General features: G+C 35.5%; 1 protein-coding gene across 1 annotated transcript; it reads right to left on the bottom strand.

The window, feature by feature from the left end:
* Positions 1-203: 203 nt before the first annotated feature.
* On the bottom strand, positions 204-18,506 carry LOC125876954 (histone-lysine N-methyltransferase ATXR2). The gene is made up of 15 exons (XM_049558247.1): positions 18,273-18,506; positions 18,092-18,167; positions 10,329-10,414; positions 9,858-10,207; positions 9,051-9,163; positions 8,914-8,945; positions 8,509-8,651; positions 3,653-3,740; positions 2,766-2,814; positions 2,614-2,668; positions 2,085-2,154; positions 1,932-2,001; positions 1,165-1,241; positions 597-653; positions 204-494 (listed from the first exon to the last, which is right to left on the bottom strand). Exons 1-15 carry the CDS (start codon positions 18,354-18,356, stop codon positions 387-389), a joined length of 1,458 nt encoding a protein of 485 aa, XP_049414204.1. The 5' UTR covers positions 18,357-18,506; the 3' UTR covers positions 204-386.
* Between the last annotated feature and the right edge of the window lie 764 nt (positions 18,507-19,270).

Here is a 19,270-nt window from a genome sequence, read left to right as displayed (position 1 = left end):
CACTTAATATGGAATTGCCAAAAAAAAAAAGTGCTTAGGAGTAAGTTACAATTTAATCTCGAATCACTAACTCAATTAATTGGTTACTTACACTTTCACCTTATTGATAAAAACTCTATTCACCACCTTATAATCCCCTCCTACATTAGAGTACACATTGATCGATTTAGTCCGATTTTTTATATTATGAGCAAACTATATCGATTTTATGGCTGGCGGATAAAAAAGAAAAATGAAGTGAGACAAACAGCTCTATTAATTGTTCTAGTTGCAGACACCTTTTCGAGATAATGAGATAAAATTATGCCTCTAAATCCATATTGTACAACAGTTACATGTTCCAAAATTGTGGCCATTCTCAAAAAGAAGTTGCCATTAATCTTTAACTAAGTTTCCTCTAGACATTTGGAGCATCCACATCTGAAACCATAGTCTGCGAGTAATGCCTGTCTCTCTTCAAAAGGAAGGTCCTCGTCGATATATGAAATAGTTATCTGCAGATATCAACACCTCGGAGCTTATTAACCAGTGACTCTGCAAGTAAATTCTCCGAAGCACAATGAATTTGTAACTATAAACACAAGTTAAGAGCTTACCTCTTCTCCTTTGGCAATTGGTTGAAGAGCAATAATGGTTGCTTGGCCATCTCGATCCTAATAATGCAGTATCAAACGTTCAGAATCGTCTTATAAATATGTTTCACAATTTATGAAGAATATATTACTGAGCATGATTAAATGCTCAGGGTTAAGAATTTGAAGCTGGTTTAAAGCATAGTTTATAAATATCCAGCCAGATTTCACAAAATAAAAGATAAACTAAAGGTTTCTTCAAAGTATTATATATGTAAGAATAACAACTTCCATTCCAGTGCAATTTCCTTCGGGTGTGTTTCCAGATAATGATTTGTCCATAAGTTCTCTACTTTCAAGAATGTCGGAGACAACATTGAAACAGGGGCAATTAGAGCCCCTAACCAAGTTGCAACGCCATACCTACCTGCAGAGAACTCACTACACTAGTCATTTATCTGCTTTACAGGTTTCATTCATTGCCTGAAATCAAGTCTTATCTTGCACTTCTAGTTCTTTCTTCCTATTTGAGAGGTTATTCCATTCAGAGAAAAGAATAAGAAAGTAAGAATTTGCAGATATCCGAACATACCTCTTCTCGCTTAAAAGCTTTTGCATTAGGTCTGCAGGAATGGTTCATACAGCTTTGCAAGGGGAAAAATGCAGTACCTTTTATCAAAGATTGGTTGTGATTATGATTCGGATATATACACATAAAACTAGGTAGAACCAGAATTGGAAAAGTAAAGAGACACCACTTAGATGCACAACTTTTTTTTTAAAATCCCCAGCAGCTACTTATGTCCTTTCCAAGAACTAATTATTCTAAATAAAGCAATGAATATTGTACAACACTTCCAAATCAATAAAACAGAGAAAATCGGGTTTCATATTCTTTAGCACTACAGAAGGTAGCAAAGATGTGCCATTGTATTAAACATGCCTTGTCAATTTCTGCATTAGTTGAAATGCTAGCAGCAAAAATTTACCCCTTCTGAAAGACGAACTTCTAAGATTGTCTATAAAGGAGAACTGTCTCTTGCAGAATTTGAAAGCAATGCACTACTCAACAACCAATGAAGTTCAGAGAAAATGCATCCTATCAGCTAAATGCTAGAGCCACATGCAAAGTCCCCAGCCATGATGTCTCCTTTTTAAATAGAACTCAGAAATTTTAAGCTTGTAGTCACAGATATCTCTAATTGTATATTGTCTCCACCCCTAACACCATATATCTACTGCCAACTACAACTTTGTCTTAAGAAACCTTGAACCTGGTGTGGGGTGTGTGTGTGTGTGTGTGTGTGTGTGTAGGAGTTTAGATCACCCTTGATATTCACGTCACACATCATAGTATACCTTGACAACAAATTGAATAGTCATCACCAAGAGCATCCAGGATAGGCTTTGTGGTTTGCTCAACCTCTCCCTGCCAATTTATCATAAAAGTAATGATGTCAAATTTCTGCATGCTAGCAAGCTTCACAAGCACATAGAGGAATCGGTTTTAACCTTTTCAGAGAGAGGAAGATCATCAATATACAGAAAGTAATCCTCCACTGGTGACTCTACCACCAAATCACTATTAACAAGCAAGGGTTTTAATAAGATCACAGCAGCAACATATAATATAAAAATAAACTAAGAACAGAATAAAATAAAGTATAAATATGCAGCATGCCAGGGGAAATGTACAAGTCAAAAATCAAATGCGCCAAGCTCATCATCCATTATTTAGGCCATTCCAAAATAATGGCCACTTTTGAGAAGGAGCAAATTATCAATACCAAAATATTATCTGCAGATGGCTCCTATGCTTCTCACCCCTGCTTTAAATTGTTCTAGCCCTAGTGATTTCAAAGAATATGTTATGCAACAAGGAACTCTCGTAGTAAATTTGCCAACTCAAATTAGGACATCCATTTGGGAAGAGGTAAAATTTTATTTTGCATGCGATATGCAGAAGAAGGCAAAAGATCATCAGATTTATTGCACGCATGCTGGAAATAAAACTAAGGTAGTTTATCTATCATATACTTACAGGTTATTCAGCTCAAACATGCCAATGATATTGCCATATATTTCAAGTGAGAACACTGGTAAGAGTCAAGGATTCCATCTTGACCAACATAGATACCGAAAATTACTACAGATAAGAGGAGCAGTCAAATGATTCACAAGTAATTAGGATACATGGCTGGCATTCCTCATCAAAGATAGCCTCCTTGAGGAGCTGCAGAGACTGGATAATTCAAATTGATAAATTAAATTGCAGTATAGAAATCTAAGAAGCATGACCAATGAAATGCAGATAAATATAAAACAAAATACACAGGTATGGAGGTTCATGTATAAAGCAGCAAGAGAGCACATAATTTTGACAAATGCACTTAAACTTAACTCCTAAGCAAGACTTATACAACATAGTGTTTTCTTCCAATTGTCTCGCTACATTATGACCATGTGCTTTTATTTTTTTTTGGAATGCAATTGAGTAATAGTTTCAGATTAGGCGATGACACATTGTACTCCAGGCAACATCAGAACAGCATTGATTCTTAGGAGAAAACTGATGATGCATGAGATAATCAAATTGGAAATTCATTAATGTGGTTTTAGCTTTTGATTATTTACACTTTATATCTTGCACATTTAATTTGATCGAGATTTGTAGTATGCAACTTTCACATCAATTACAGTAGGAATAGTAGGCTCCATTATCTTCTGGGAGAAAAAACCAATATACTCTTAACATGTAAATAACGATTAGGGGAAAAGGTTCTTCCTGCTCGAAACTGGTCTGTGAAGACCAAATATGGAAGAGATCTTATAAAAAAGGAGAGTTGCGACACGTTCATCTGTTTCAGCCAAAATAGAAGAGAAGTAGACCCTATTTTGATCTAATAATAGAGTCAACTTGCCTCCCTCAAGGAGAGTAATTTAACAATTTTAACTGATGATTGATGACTGGTGAAAAAACTACGCCGATGCAGCTGAAGCTGACAAATTAGAGATACTTCAGCAGATTGAAGTGATGGTGGAAAACGCAAGCAGGTTACATCGGGACCAAGGAGGATTACCGTTAATGCCAGCTCCTTCATTTGCATTCTAAATGAAGCTTCATCGGAACCATCAACATCAGCTGGCAAAGCAATGCTATCCCACCACCTATACAAAAAGTCACTTCAAACTACAAGAGAAACTTGACTAGTAGAATAATCATGCATCAGCCTGGCACAGACACCTGATACTCCTCATAGGAAGATTTTACTATTTCACAAAAAAGAAAATTAAAAAAATTCAGTTTTAGAAAGTTGAGCTCTGAGTAATATTTATATTGTATTTAAATTTGTCATGCTTGAAACACAACTACACCAAAAAAATTCAAGTTATTTGTTATAGGGGAAAATGCAGGAACCTTAAAACACAATCTTGGAGCTTATAGGCTCATCACTGTTATTATCCTTCAAGGAAGCATTGCAGCATGTTTGGAAGGCCTTCTATGTTGATTCATGTTGTTCCTCTAATTTAATTTTAAATTTTTTTATCTTTTTGGTAAGGTAAGTTTGTATATATGTATCAGCATCAAGTGTATGTTGTATAGACATCTGTCGTGGCCCCAATTTATAGAAGGGAAACCCAGAGAAAAGACTATTAAGGGGCTAATATAATATAAGCAAACCCTTGAAGTTTTTGAAAAATAAATGAAAGTCAAGGACAAATATCATTAATGGTGAAAGTTTTACCATTTATTGAGTTAGTTTTTTTACAAGAAAAAGAGATTCAAAGAGCCATAGTCCTAAATAATCTAGGAATTATAATCCTTGTAAAATTAAGAAACCAGTTAAACCTCTATGCTCTGCCTAGAAGACTCAATAAGCATAAAAATATTGAACTATGTGACCACCTCTAAGAGTTTAAACTAAAGAGAGAGAGCACCATTATTTATTTATCTTAGGTCTACAAATACACCTTCTCACGTATTGGCATGATTCATCATTGTGGGCCAAGCACAAGGAAATTTTTTAAGGGTAGCAATTAGACTTGAACCCAGAACTTTTTCTTCTCTGATAATATTGAATTGTAATTCTAATAGCCCAATCCATAGGTGATATTGTCCACTTCGGGCATAGACCCTCATGCTTAAAAACCCCGCCCTCAAGGCCTAGCTCGAGGGGAAAAAGGTGGAGGATTTGTGGCTTAGGTCGCAAGTTCAAGCCCCACACCATACAAGCGAAGCCTGGTATTTAAGTGGAGAAGGGTAGAGGGATGGGCCCATTATCCACCGAGTTTAGAAGGCAGTGATTGGTCCGAAGGGTGGGTCCTAGACGAATTTCTCGGTTATCAAAGAAGAAGAAAAAAACCCTTAGTTGGTCTTAAGGTCTGTTTCCTTATATACTCGACATCTTTGCTGTATTTGGTCGATACGAGATTTGCTTATGATACCTCCAAGTTTCTGATTAAGGTTTGCCCCGCCATCATATTAGGTTACATATGGAGTTGCTTTAATAATAAATGTACAACCACCTCATGTAAAAGCTTCTATTAGAGAGGAAAAGCTTTAACTTATTTTATCTTAGGTCACAACAAGAAGTAATATTGCTTCTTTACTCAAAATGGCATAGTATTTTGTAGGATATCTAAACAAAAATTAAGCAATGTCAAGATGCATCAAGTTTGTAAATTAAGATAATAACTAAGATATGGAAACAAAACAAACTTGATGTAACATCTCGCTAATTGAAAGAACTAGAAAGAGCTAGAATTAGAAAGAGTCATTTTTGGAAGGAATGAAAAAATCTAGAAATTTGTTTAAGTTAAGTTAAGAATGAGTTTTTGGTCAGCTTCAAACGACCATAACTTCTAGCTCAGGATGAATTAGGTGTGCTTCCAGATATCATAGGAAAGATCTTGGAATAATCTTTCCAACGTCGCCGAGTTTACTCAATTCCGAGTTCGTATGAGTGAGATATGCCCATTTGAAGTTGGGTTGTTCAAATAAGGAAAGTCTAATCCGGATTTTTTAAGGGCATTATGGTCTTTTCCATACCCCATGACTTAATTTCATTTTTTGGTAATTAATTGGGGTCTAAACTGATAGGATTCAATTTACGCTTTTACAATATTCAGTTAGGGTTTTAGAGAAGAGAAAAGAGGAGAAGAAGCAAGAATCGTCAAATTTTTGAAGCTAAGATCGTGGATTTCGTCAAGGGGTGATCCCTACGAGGTATGTGAGATCACATAGCATTGGGTTAGTTCACCCACACGCCAATCATGATTCAATTCAGTGAAGTTGTATACTTTTGAAAGCAAATCCTATGAGTTCTTGATGTTAATTCGTTTGAAATCTTGTGGGTTCTTGTTGTTGAAGTTTCTTGAGATTGATTTGTGTAATTAGGTGTGATTTCGAGTTGGATCATGCACATATTGATGGTATAGTTGATTCTAAGTGTTTGGGGAAAGAACCAAGTCGAAATAGGGGGTTTAGAGTTGAAAAACGAAGGAGAAAAGTTGGAGTGCACCTGGGCAGGGGCCTGGGGCGCCTCCCCTCTCAGAGCCCCAAGAATGGGTCTCTGAAGTATGGGCTCTGGGGCGCCGCGCCAGCCAGCGCGTCCCACCCCAACCTCTGAAGTTTTAAGGTTGGCGCTCCGCGCCTCTCAGAGCGCCAGGAACACCAATTCTTCCCATTTTCCCCCCTTCTTTCCATACTAGTTCCTTAGCAACATACCTATGTTTCCTAGTTGATTCCAACACTCTAAGGTACGTCTAAACATCATGAAATCATACATAAACATGAGATCATGAACCTTGAATTCATAATTCAATTCAAGGAAAGTAAGAGTCAAGTCAAGAGAAGTTCTTAGAGTTTTTCCAAATGTTTTAACTTTGTTTTAAGACTTAAAGTTCAAGTTGAGTAAAGAGTAAAGAGCAAAGGTTGAAGTTCATTTCTTCAAAGAGTATATAGGGACTATGTATTCTCAAAGAGTTTTAAAATGTTTTCACATTTAAACAAGAAAAGGAAACCTTGATTTCCAAAGAACCTTTGAGCTAGTTTTCAGAAAAGAGTAAGCGCTTTCACAATTAAGCAAGAGAGGAAACTTTGATTTCAGAAATAGCCCTTGAGCTAAGTTTTTGAGCAATTATCTCAAATCACAGAAAGAAGTATGTTTTTAAACATAAGAGCTAGTATCATATTTTGGGAGTAGTATTGAGCACCGATATGGGGAAGAGTTCAGACAACTCCCAGCCCCCATACACCATGTAGCCATCATGGGTAGAAAAGAATCATACTTTTTAGATGATTCCTTAGTGCTTTTTAGCATAGACTAGTGGATCCACTTAGTAGTCAGGTTTTATACCCTCGTCAAGGTATAGGACGGCCCTGGCAGCATGAGGCAAAACGTTATATCATCACAATAGCTCTTACGTGATGGTTGTCGGTTAGAGAAACTCCCACAGAAGTAATTGTATTCTTATATACACAATTTATTTGTATTTGTACATACATCTCAGAGTTATATTGTATCTTTGCATACACATAGAATTGACATCCATGTTTTAAAAGTTTTTCATTATATTGCATTTGTTTTATACTGATTTATATTGAAATGAGTTCAGTAAGTTGAGTTGAGTCAGGTAAGTTCTTCAGTTCCTTTCAAGCTTATGTCTCGTTTTAGAATTCCCCTCGCATACTCGTACATTCAATGTACCGATGTCATTTGGCCTGCATCTTTGTATGATGCAGACACAAGTAACCAGGATCAGCATCCAGCGCATCGTTGATCCAGTGCTGAGTTGTATGGTGAGCCTCCTTGCTTTTCGGAGGATCCCTTTTATTGCTTTCAGTATTATTATTAGTTCATTAGGATGTCGTGGGTCTTGTCCCGTGTTATGGATGCGTTGGAAGCCCTTAAATTAAGTATTTAATTATATTTTTAGTTGTTTTATTTATTATTCTAGAATAGGGTTTATATTTCATAGTTTTATAAAGATTAGGTTAAGTTATAGTTATTAGTTTGGAATAGGATTTAGGTCTCCTACTTTCATAAGAATTAGACTTGCTATTGATGTAATAAGACTCCTATTTAAAGGGGCTTTTGAGAAATAAATCGGTAAGTCATATTTTAGTAAAAAGCAATAGATCGGAATTCTCTTTTAATGAATTCTAAGGTTTCAGCCTCCCTTTAACGAGCTGATTTATATATCGCCTTGTGAATCGATCCTTCCCTAAAGATTCATAACATCCCGACATCCATCTCAGTTGTTTAGAGGCTTCATAGACGGTCAGATGTTAGTTCTTTAGTCTTTTTATTTTCATTATCTTATGTTGAGACTTGAGTTTGTTGTATTGGCTAGTTGAATGTTTTCTTTATAACATTCTAAGTTTTGTCTGGGTTTATCTTGTTAAGTTAAGCCTTCCGCTGAGTAAGTAATTCAGGCCAGGGTTCGCTTGGGGCCAGCAATAGTTCTCAAGTGCCAGTCCTGCCCAAGGTGTAGGCTCGGGGTGTGACACTTGAATGCCAAGACAACTAAAAGAGTCAATGGTTTCATTACCAAATATGATTAATCCCTCAAGAGACTAGACAAAATTTTGAGTAGTTTGAAATTTTCAATATTTTTCTCAATGTTATCATCAGCGGTGAGAATAGTTTTTTCACCACTGTGTTGCAACAGATGAATATGAGTCAATTTTTGAACAAAAATGATTCTTAAAGTGGATTGAGATATGACTCATTCCACATTTCCTTTCTTGGGGGAATATCCAGCAAGTTCTACAATCATGCAGCTAGCCAGCATCATTTAGATGTAATTCAGGAAAGACAATATACGATATTAATAATTGGGCAAGAATATGCACTTTCTTGTGAAAGCATAAGTTTTTCTTCAACGGGATTGAAATTCAGTTTATAGCAACTTGTGAAGAGTAATTAAGTACCTTCTTTTGTATCCCATGGACACGGGCTTCCATGCCTCCCCCAGTAAAGAAAAATCAATACTTTCTGAAATAACCTGCTTCCCTTTTCCCTCATGACGACTTTCTTTCAACTTCTTATGTCTCAAAATGGTGAAAGAAATTACCTATAAAAACAAAAATTTGTTTACAAGAAATTGCTTAAGCAGGTTTCCAACATGTAGCAAGACATACAAACACAGAGACTTATGTCTTTGCATATGCACCTCACTTTTCCTAAGAAGAATTGCAGTTTGACATGAAAATAACAAGAGATGAAATACATCAGAAAATAGGAAATGAACTATTCTTCAAAATACTTTGCAGTTTGACAGGAAAATTGAAAAAGAGGAAAGAGGCAAGTTGCACCAAGAAAAGAGAAGGACTTACCTTTGCAGCAAGAAGGAAAATGTCATTTGTATCTGGCAGAAGAAAGAAAAGGAAATAGCTTGAATAACAAGATAAATGGGTAGGCAAGTTATGCACTAAGACTACCATAATAGGTAGAAGACACATTAAAACCTTACCATTAGCATGTTCTATAAATTTCTGAAGCACCCTTGTGCTTAATGACTTAGACCCCTCCCCCGTGCACAGCAAAGAATGAAAAGACTCCCAATCAGCCTCCGCGCAAGATTTGCTGCAAAAAAAATAAAAAGGTTTGTAAATTATTCAGTCGTAGTGATGGTCAAGTACAAGAAGAGTCATTGAGTGGTACAATGAGAAGCAAAAATGATAAAAACAAGCTCATCCACGGGAGAGGTGTCCAATACCTAAAGCTATTTAGCTTTGTGAATAGCAGAAGGATATGACCACAGAAAATGTAACACCAACATTTGTTCATCTGTTTTCTCATTTAGAGTTAATAGTTCGATATTCTAATTTTAGCAGCTGAGACAGACACCTCAGAACTACATATTTATACGGCTATGCCAGCTACCTCATGTACTTTCTGAATAGCTGCAAGCCTGCAACAAAAAGAAGGTGCCTCGAAGAAGGCTTTTAGGTCTACTCCTAGATGGTAGAAAGGTTGTTCAAGAAGCTGAAACCCTGCACAAGTCATAAAGCAAAATGCGAGGTGTTCCTCCATGCAGCCAATGAAATGGACAAGATTCAAACACAAGATAGAAAAACCCTTCAATTGGAATAAGAAGATAGCATAATGATGTTGGAAGGATCCTCTTCAGCATGACTAGAAATGTGTCAAAAGCTGCTTATGTCATATTATGCAGTCTCATTGTTTTGTTACTGTTAATTACGGTAGAAAATAAATTTTGGATGTTTTGCATTATTGAATGAATTTTCTTATGTATAGAAAAGAGCAGAATGTTTACCTGCAATAGTAGTTCTCTTTACATCCACCAGGACAAGAAACAATTGGAGGCAATGAGAACTTCTCAGAATATGGTAGTTGCATCTCGCCATTAAACAATGACTCGACCACATCCTTAGGGAGAGAAATTTTATCTTTTGAAGGGCTAGAAGAACATTCTCCAGAGGCTTGCTGATCTTTTACATCAGAATCATCTTCATCAACAGATGCATCAGAGTTATAACAATCTTTTTGCATACGACACTCATCATGAGGGGAGACACCCAGCTGTTCTAAATATAGCTTCCTCCCAATTTGAAGCTCTATTGACCCAACAAAGCAGAAACAATAACTACATACCAAGCAGTCTACCTGCCACATGAAAAAGATTAAAGTGAAGCATGTCACCCAAGAGAGAAGTGAAAAAATACAAAGTCAGATGATTACTGCAAGGAAGAAAACGATACTGTGCAGCTAGTTCAATCAGCAATACCTTATTTGAAGAATGTTGGGCACCAGCTAGCATTTGATCCTTCAAGACAAGCTGCTCTTCTTTGAAGTCCGTCTCGGCATAAACCCCTGTGATCCCACAAATCTCAGTATAGTGCTGATGTATTAATCGTAGAAGGGTCTAGAATACCCTTAAAGTATCGAAATTGGTACAAAAATACCCCTCGTTTACCTTTTGGCCTCAAAATACCCTTGGGGTTCACCTTTAGGGACCTATAATGCCATTTTCACAAACGGACTACTTAGTCCATATATTAACTATTTCATTTATTATGTGGCGTTATCTAATTGGTTGAAAAGTCAATTAATTAGAACTTAATTTATCCTACCCAGGGTTTTGGATAGCGAAAGGTGATAAAAGGCGACAAGGGTCTGCCTCGCCACAAGGCGTCGCCTTTTTGAAGTGCGGCCCAATTAATACCAAAAAATTAAAATATTTAATTGCATGTATAAATAATCAAAATCTCAATAGCAATAACATATTAGCAAATATTTCAATTCAAAAACTGAAAATAGATTTAGTACATACTTAGAACTTGAATGAGAAAAAAATAGAACAAAAATCAAAACAATGAAAAAAACAAGGGTAGAAGTGACTCTAAAGTCTGAAGAAGAAGAAGGAAAAAGAAATAAAGGAAGAAGAAAGAACAACGTGTTGGTTGGACTTTGGAGTCACCAGAAAATTCTAGCTGGTCGCCCGAGAAGTCTAGTCGAAAACCCTAAAATTACCTTTTAACTTTTAAAACCCTAAATTGGTTGCCTTTTTTTAAAGTACAAAAGGTGATGCCTTTCTCGCCTCTCGCATTTGTCGCCATGGCGTCGCCTTTTAAAGATCGCCTCGTCAAAAAGCGATGAAGGGTCGCCTCGCCTCTCGCCATTGGCAACGAGGCAATCGCCTTTCACAACACTGATCCTACCCAAACCCGACTAAAACTACCGACCTATCCTTTCTAAACCCATTACACATCCTTTCTTAACCCATTTCTTAAAGAAAACCCTAAACATTTCCCCCAACTAGGTCTTGGAGAGGCGATATTCAACTAAGAACTGACGATAATCGACTTGCTACTCCGATATTCAAGTAAGAACTGAAGACTTATTCTTAATAGTTAGGGTTTTAGTTTTCATAAATATTGTGTAATGATTGTTTGATTGAATGTATTTCGTAAATAGTTAGGGTTTAGTTTTATTTGATTTTTTATTGCATTTTGGTCTATTGTACTATAATGTTGTGTAGTTAGTGATGTGTTGACATTATACATTGTTTTCTGAAGTTAGGGCTTTTTGTTGCTTACATGTTTTATATATTGTTTTCTCGAGTTAGGGCTTTTGTTGCTTATATGTTTTTTTTTATGACATTGTTGCTTACATGTTTTATACAGTTTTTAAAGGATTTTTTTGAGTTTATTTCATCTTTTTGAACCTTGTGTATTGGTGTCTCGATTAGGTGCATGTGAAGTAGGTATGTGTCTGTTTTAAAGGATTTTTTCATATTCTTTAACCTTGTGTATTGGTGTCTTGATTAGGTGCATGTGAAGTAGGTATGTGTATGACTTTACTGTTCTCAATTTGTGCATTTTTTTTGTTTATTTTTAGTGTTGTATTCTATGTGAAGTTGAAATAAATAATGTTAGAGGTCCATATAACTTTACCATTATCTTCAAATTAAATAATGTTAGTTTTCCTATAACTACTTGTTTTTATGGCTGACAAGTTCCTTTCCATTTTTTTTACTGCCATGTGAAAATTTTGAAGAATGACTGAAAAAGTGGATTTGATATTTAATTATGGGGGCAAGTGGGTCCTGTCTCCTCAAGTTGTGTACATTATAAATTGAATCAAACTTGGCATGGACGATGTGGATTTGCTATCATATGTTGACATTTGCTCAGTGTTCATTGAGAAATATGGTTTAGAGTTGTGAAACAACTGCTAGTAACAGGCCAACTAGTACGTATTATTTTTTTTTGATAACCGAGGAATCCGTTTGTGACCCGCCCTTTGAACCAATCACAACCTTCTAAACTAGGTGGATAATGGGCCCGCCCCTCTACCCTTCTCCACTTAAATACCGGGCTTCGCTTTTCATGGTGTGGGGCTTGAACCTGCGACCTAAGCCACAAATCCTCCACCTTTTGCCACTTGAGCTAGGCCTTGGGGGTTGTACGTATTATTTGCTTGAGGATGATTCAAGCATTAGGACTCTACAAATTGTTGTGTCTAGTCCATTTAGTGTTCTTCAATTATTTGTTGTAGATGAAGGTGAAACTACTGTTCTTATCCCTAATATCTGTGACCTGAACAAGCCTTACCCTGTTGTGCCAGTAGAGGTAGGAACTGATTATGAATCAAATAAGGAGGATGAGGATCAGAATGAACCTATTCCTAGTGATTACAATAGTGATGAATTGGAAGTCTTTAGAAAGGAAAAGAGCAGAGAGATCAATGACAAGCCAGACAGGTTCTTAGAGTTGGAAAAGGATATGTGCTTTAAAGATCTTAAAAAAGCTAAAAGAATTGTGAGCTTTTACTCTATTGTTAGAAGGTTGCACTTAAAATTGATAAGAGTGACTCTACTAGATTGAGATATTTGTGTGATATTGGTTGTCTATTTGAGTGTTTGATATCTGAAGATAGGAAAAATCAGGGATTCAAAATTAAGACCTTGAACACAAAACACTCATGTAGGGAAAATGCTTTTAAGAACAGAAGAGTCACTCAAGAAGCTTTAGCACAGTAGTTTAAGAAAAAACTTCATAATAATCCAAAGTACAAGGTGAAAGATATGAGACAAGATTTGGATGATAAATTTAATTTGAATGTTAGCTATTCCAAGATGAAGAGGGTTAAAAGGCTTGTGTTAGATTAGAGAAATTGGAGGGTAGCTACATTGATGAATTCAATAAGTTGGAGGGTTATGTTCAAGAATTGAGGGACAGCAACCCTGGTACTGATGTTATCATAAATATAACTAGAGAGGCTTTGGAACAAGGAAAAAGAAGATTCTGAAGAATATATGTGTGCATTCAAGCTTTAAAAAATGGTTGGAAAGGAGGTTTGAGGCCTTTTATAGGGCTGGATGAGACTTTTTTGAAAGGAAAATGCAAAAGAATCTTATTGGTTGCAATGGGACAAGATTCAGTGAAACACTTCTACCCACTTGCTTGGCCAGTGGTGGACAGAGAAAGATCCAGAACATGGAAATGGTTTGTTGAGTTGCTAAGACATTCTCTAGACCTGGCAAATGGTGAAGGAGTAACATTTATGTCTGATATGCAAAAGGTAGTTGTTTGACACTTTTTTATAAGTTTCTAATTTTCAATTAAATTCTTATACAAATAATACTTTAACTTGTTATGATGTTTATTGTTACAGGGGCTACGGATGTTGTTAGTCATGTGTTTCCTAAAGCACATTATAGATGGTGTGTAAGGCACATAGAAGCTATTAGAGCAAGGCTTGGAAAGGGGTACAGATGAAGAAGTTACTGTGGTGGTCTGCCTTAAGCACCTATGAAGAAGAATTTCAAGATCAATTGAAAGTCATGGGTGTTGTGTCTAAACAAGCTGCAAAGGAGTTGGTATGGTACCCTGCACTAGTTGGCCTGCCTGAAGCACCTATGAAGAAGAATTTCAAGATCAATTGAAAGTCATAGGTGCAGTGTCTAAAGCTGCAAAGGATTTGGTATGGTACCCTGCACAAAACTAGTGCAGGGCTTATTTTGACACAGTCTGCAAAATCACTCATGTGAGAATAATTTTACAGAGTCATTCAACAAATGGATACTAGATGCAAGGGCAAAACCTATAATCGAGATGTTAGAAGATATTAGAATCAAAGTGATTTGTTACTGTTTATATTGTCATCTTTTATATTACCTTAATCTAACTGTTAGTTTCTATATATAGGTTAGCTTAATGTGTATGACTATAGAAGAACTTAGCCTTGCGAAAGGCCTTATCAATTGATGCACTTGCGAAAGGCCTTTCTAACCTAAAAATAGAAACTAACAATTAGATTAAGCTAACCTATAAGCTACACAATCTTAATGTGTAGCTTAATATAGAAAGGTCTTATCAATTGATGCACTTGCGAAAATGGCATTACAGATAGAGGTGTTTCACTGAATCTTGTCCCATTGCAACCAATAAGGTTCCCTTGCATTTTCCTTCTAAAAAAATTTCATCGAACCCTATAAATGGTCTCAAACCTCCTTTCCAACCATTTGTTAAAGCTTGAATGCACACATACATTCTTAAGAATCTTTTTTTTCCCTTGTTCCAAAGCCTCTCTAGATATATTTATGATAACATCAGTACCAGGGTTGTTGTCCCTCAATTCTTGAGCATAACCCTCCAACTTATTGAATTCATCAATGTAGCTACCCTCCAATTTCTCTAACACAAGCCTTTTAACCATCTTCGTCTTGGAATAGCTAACATTCAAATTAAAATTATCATCCAAATCTTGTCTCATATCTTTCACCTTGTACTTTGGATTATTTTGAAGTTTTTTCTTGAAGTAGTGTGCTAAAGCTTCTTGAGTGACTCTTCTATTCTTAAAAGCATTTTCTGAGTGATTTGTGTTCAAGGTCTTAATTTTGAATCCCTGATTTTTCCTATCTTCAGATATCAAACACTCAAATAGACAACCAATATCACACAAATATCTCAATCTAATAGAGTCACTTTTATCAACTTTAAGTGCAACCTTTCTAACAATAGAGTAAAAGCTCACAATTCTTTTAGCTTCTTTAAGATCTTTAAAGCACATACCATTTTCCAACTCTAAGAATTTGTCGAGCTTGTCATTAATCTCTCTGCTCTTTTCCTTTCTAAAGACTTCCAATTCATCACTACTGTAACCACTAGGAATAGGTTCATTCTGATCCTCATCCTCCTTGTTTGATTCACAATCAGTTCCTACCTCTACTGGCACAGCATGGTAAGGCTTGTTCAGGTCATAAATATTAGTGATAAGAACAGTAGTTTCACGCTTTAAGCAATGAAGCGCCCGCTTTAAGCGATGAAGCGACGCGATGCGAGCCTTCTATGCTTCACAGACTAGAATGAGTATGTGAGCGCTTCATCGCTTAAAGCGTGAAGCGGGGCCTTATCGCTTTTTTTCACCTCACGCTTCCCTGAACACTGGACTAGACAGAGCAGTTTGTAGAGTCCTAATGCTTGAATCATCCTCAAGCAAATAATACGTACCAGTTGGCCCTGTTACTAGCAATTGTTTCACAACCCTAAAACCACATTTCTCAATAAACTCTAAGCAAATGTCAATATATGATAGCAAATCCACATCATATTCATGCCAAGTTTGATTTAATTTTTTAATGTACACAACTTGAGGAGACAGGACCCACTTGCCCCCCATAATTAAATACCAAATCCACTGTTTAAGTCATTCTTCAAATTTTTTCACATGGCAGACAAAAAAAAAGTGGAAAGGAACTTGTCAGCCATAAACACAACAAGTTGTAGGAAAACTAACATACGGTGGTAAAGTTATAGGGACCACTAACATTATTTATTTCAACTTCACATAGAATACAACACTGAAAACAAACAAAAAATGCACAAATTGAGAATAGTAAAGTCATACACATACCTAATTCACATGCACCTAATCAAGACACCAATACACAAGGTTAAAAAGTATGAACAAACCCAAAATATCCATAAAAATTGTATAGTCACACACATACCTACTTCACATGAACCTAATCGAGACACCAATACACAAGGTTCAAAAATATGAAATAAACTCAAAAAAATCCTTTAAAACTGTATAAAATATGTAAGCAACAAGCCATAACTCGAGAAAATAATATATAAAACACGTAAGCAACAAAAAGCCCTGACTTCAGAAAATGTCAACACTACACTAACTTCACAACATTATGATACAATAGACCAAATGCAATCAATAATCGAATAAAACTAAACCTTAACTATTTACGAAATACATTCAATCAAACAATCATTACACAATATTTATGAAAACTAAACCCTAACTATTAAGAATAAATCTTCAGTTCTAACTTGAATATCGGAGTAGCGAATCGATTATCTTCAGTTCTTACTTGAATATCACCGCTCCAAGACCTGATGAAGTTGGGGGGTAATGTTTAGGGTTTTCTTTAAGAAATGGGTTAAGAAAGGATGGGTAATGGGTTTAGAAAGGATGGATCGGTAGTTTTAGTCGGGTGGATCCGGGTTTGGGTAGGATAAATTAAGTTTTAAATAATTAACTTTTCAACCAATTAGATAACGCCACGTAATAAATGAAATAGTTAATTATATGGACTAAGTAGTCCGTTTGCGAAAATGGCATTATAGGTCCCTGAAAGTTAACCCTAAGGGTATTTTGAGAGAAAATGATCAAAATGGTCCTTGATGTATTGGGGTTGTTTTATTTTGGTCCTTAATATATTCTAGGTGATTGAAATAGTCCTTCATGTATGACAAAATGTGTTCAGTTTAGTCTTTTACCCTAAACTTAACAATTTACCTCCAAAAATTGCTAAATATAACGGTGGGGCCCACATAACTTACAAAACCCACCATTTTTACCATCCTTATTAGTTCAGAGAAAGAGTTTCATGAATTCTAAAACACCATTTTCTCTAACATCTAACCACACAATTACAGAATAATTATTGTAAAAAAGTTGAATGAAATGGATCGTCAAGAATTTGATCGTCATTCTGCTATAGCTAAAAAACATACATAATGTTTGTGACTGAAGTTTTTCGAGCTGTCGCCTTTTCTTACTCTCGTTCTCATGTCCTTTTACTTTTTTGTTGGGCAGTCGGAACCTGAATTCAGGCCACAAATGTCCAAAATAGTGCAGAATTTTCTGCAGATGATCTAAAGATATCATCAAGACCGAGTCTTTTAGCATAGATGCGAGGGATTCAAGTAACTCCCAAGGAGAAATCTTTACACAACATTTCATTAAACTCTAATATTGTGTGCTAACATGAGTAATGTAATGTAAATAACTTTATATTTTGTTGTTATTAGGTTGCTTGATGTGTGATTCATTTTGACATATTGATGAGAAAAAAAGTGTGTTTTAGATTAATTATTTTGTAATTGTGTGGTTAGATGTTAGAGAAATGGTGATTTAGAATTCATGAAATTCATTCTTTGAGCTAATAAAGATGGTAAAAATGGTGGATTTTGTAAGTTATGTGGGCCCCACAGTTATATTTAGAGTTTTTGGGGTAAATTGTTAAATTTAGGGTAAAAGACTAAATTGAACACATTTTGTCATGCATAAAGGACTATTTCAATCCCCTAGAATATATTAAGGACCAAAATAAAGCAACCCCAATACATCAAGGACCATTTTGATCATTTTCTCGGTATTTTGAGGCCAAAAGGTAAACGAGGGGTATTTTTGGACCAATTTCGATACTTTAAGGATATTTTAGATCTTTCTCCGTATATTAATAAAGCCCATGAAAGAACTGAACTTTAGTACAAATTCGTTCTGGGTAAGCAAACCCACATTTCAAAATTCCCTAACAAGTGGTTAAGCAAATCCACACTTTGAAATTCCTCACCAAGTTATTAACTTTAGTTTCATATCAGAACATTAGACAATCAATACAAAACTAGTGGAGGTGGCTATATGATCTAAATCCAATCAGCACTGGTTCACAAACACACATAAAACAAGCGTCTCAACTCGCAGTGAAATTTCTTATATGAACCGTGGAGAAAGAAATACCTTTTCCATAATGTGGAGTAGGTTTAACTTTGAGGCCATCGCATTGTCTAGTGGCTAATAGCTCTTCAAAATATTTCTGCGAACATTTATCAAACAGTTAATTGACTAAAACACATTGAACTTAACCATAACTTCGACAAACAAAACAAGAGTGCAAAAAAAAGGAGAAAAGAGTTGATGCCTGGACTTCTTGTGGAGGTGGCGGCTTGAGAAGTGCGGCAATCTGGTCAGAGAATTGTGCATCAATTGGGCAAACAATTTCCATCGATTGGCAGATAATTGCAGAAAAGCAGCTTCCTATTTAGCTGCTGCTAATGGCCTAATGCTATGGCGGCGTTTCCTCTCTAAACTCTACACTCGTTTTTCCCACTAAATTGAGCAGACTTTCTCTACTGTTTTGGAATTCGTGGGTTTGAACTTCGACTTTAGGCCTACTTTTGGTCATGAAAATTGAAATTTTTAAAAATAAATTTTATTTTTAACGTGAAAATTAATATTTAAAATTAAAATTGTGTTTGATTTCTAAATATATATATATTTTAATATAAATATGAGTTATTTTTAGATTTTGTGAATAATTTACGACAATAACAAATTCAGTGTACACCCATTTTTAGGAGTAATTTGAAGGGAAAAACAATGATTGTACCAAAGACAATCCCAATCGATGGTATGCATTACACTTACCTATTACTCGGGTGCACCAATATTATAAGCCCCTTTAAATTCAAAACTTATAATAAAAATAATAAAATGTGATTTTGACTGGGCTCAAACCAAGGTCGCTAGGGCGGACGCACTAGCCAATAGCAACAGTACCAAGTGATATCATGTGCTTTCTATGGGGGGATTGTTTTTTATATTTAGTTTCTGATAGTTTCTCAAGATATATATGATTTTTTTTCAAAGTTAACGAGTACACGTGGGTCCGCCTCTGTTCGTAAAATACTAATGTTATAAAAAAAATACAATTCAGCTATAGGAATGACAATAATGTTGGAAATTATTCTTTAGTTTTGCATTGGCTTTACTCATTTTAGTATGACTTATTAATTTACCATATTTAGCGATTTCATAATTTTTTTTGTTGATTATTTTAGTGTCATCATTCATCTCAAATGTTGTGTTATTTTCTTAAGAAACACCATAAATAGTTGTATATTTAAAACACAAGTTAAT

The sequence above is a fragment of the Solanum stenotomum genome, chromosome 9 (assembly GCF_019186545.1).
Source record: "Solanum stenotomum isolate F172 chromosome 9, ASM1918654v1, whole genome shotgun sequence".
NCBI lineage: Eukaryota > Viridiplantae > Streptophyta > Magnoliopsida > Solanales > Solanaceae > Solanum > Solanum stenotomum.
The sequence above is the reverse complement of the archived record's forward strand: the minus strand, read 5'-3'. Positions and strand labels throughout refer to the sequence as shown.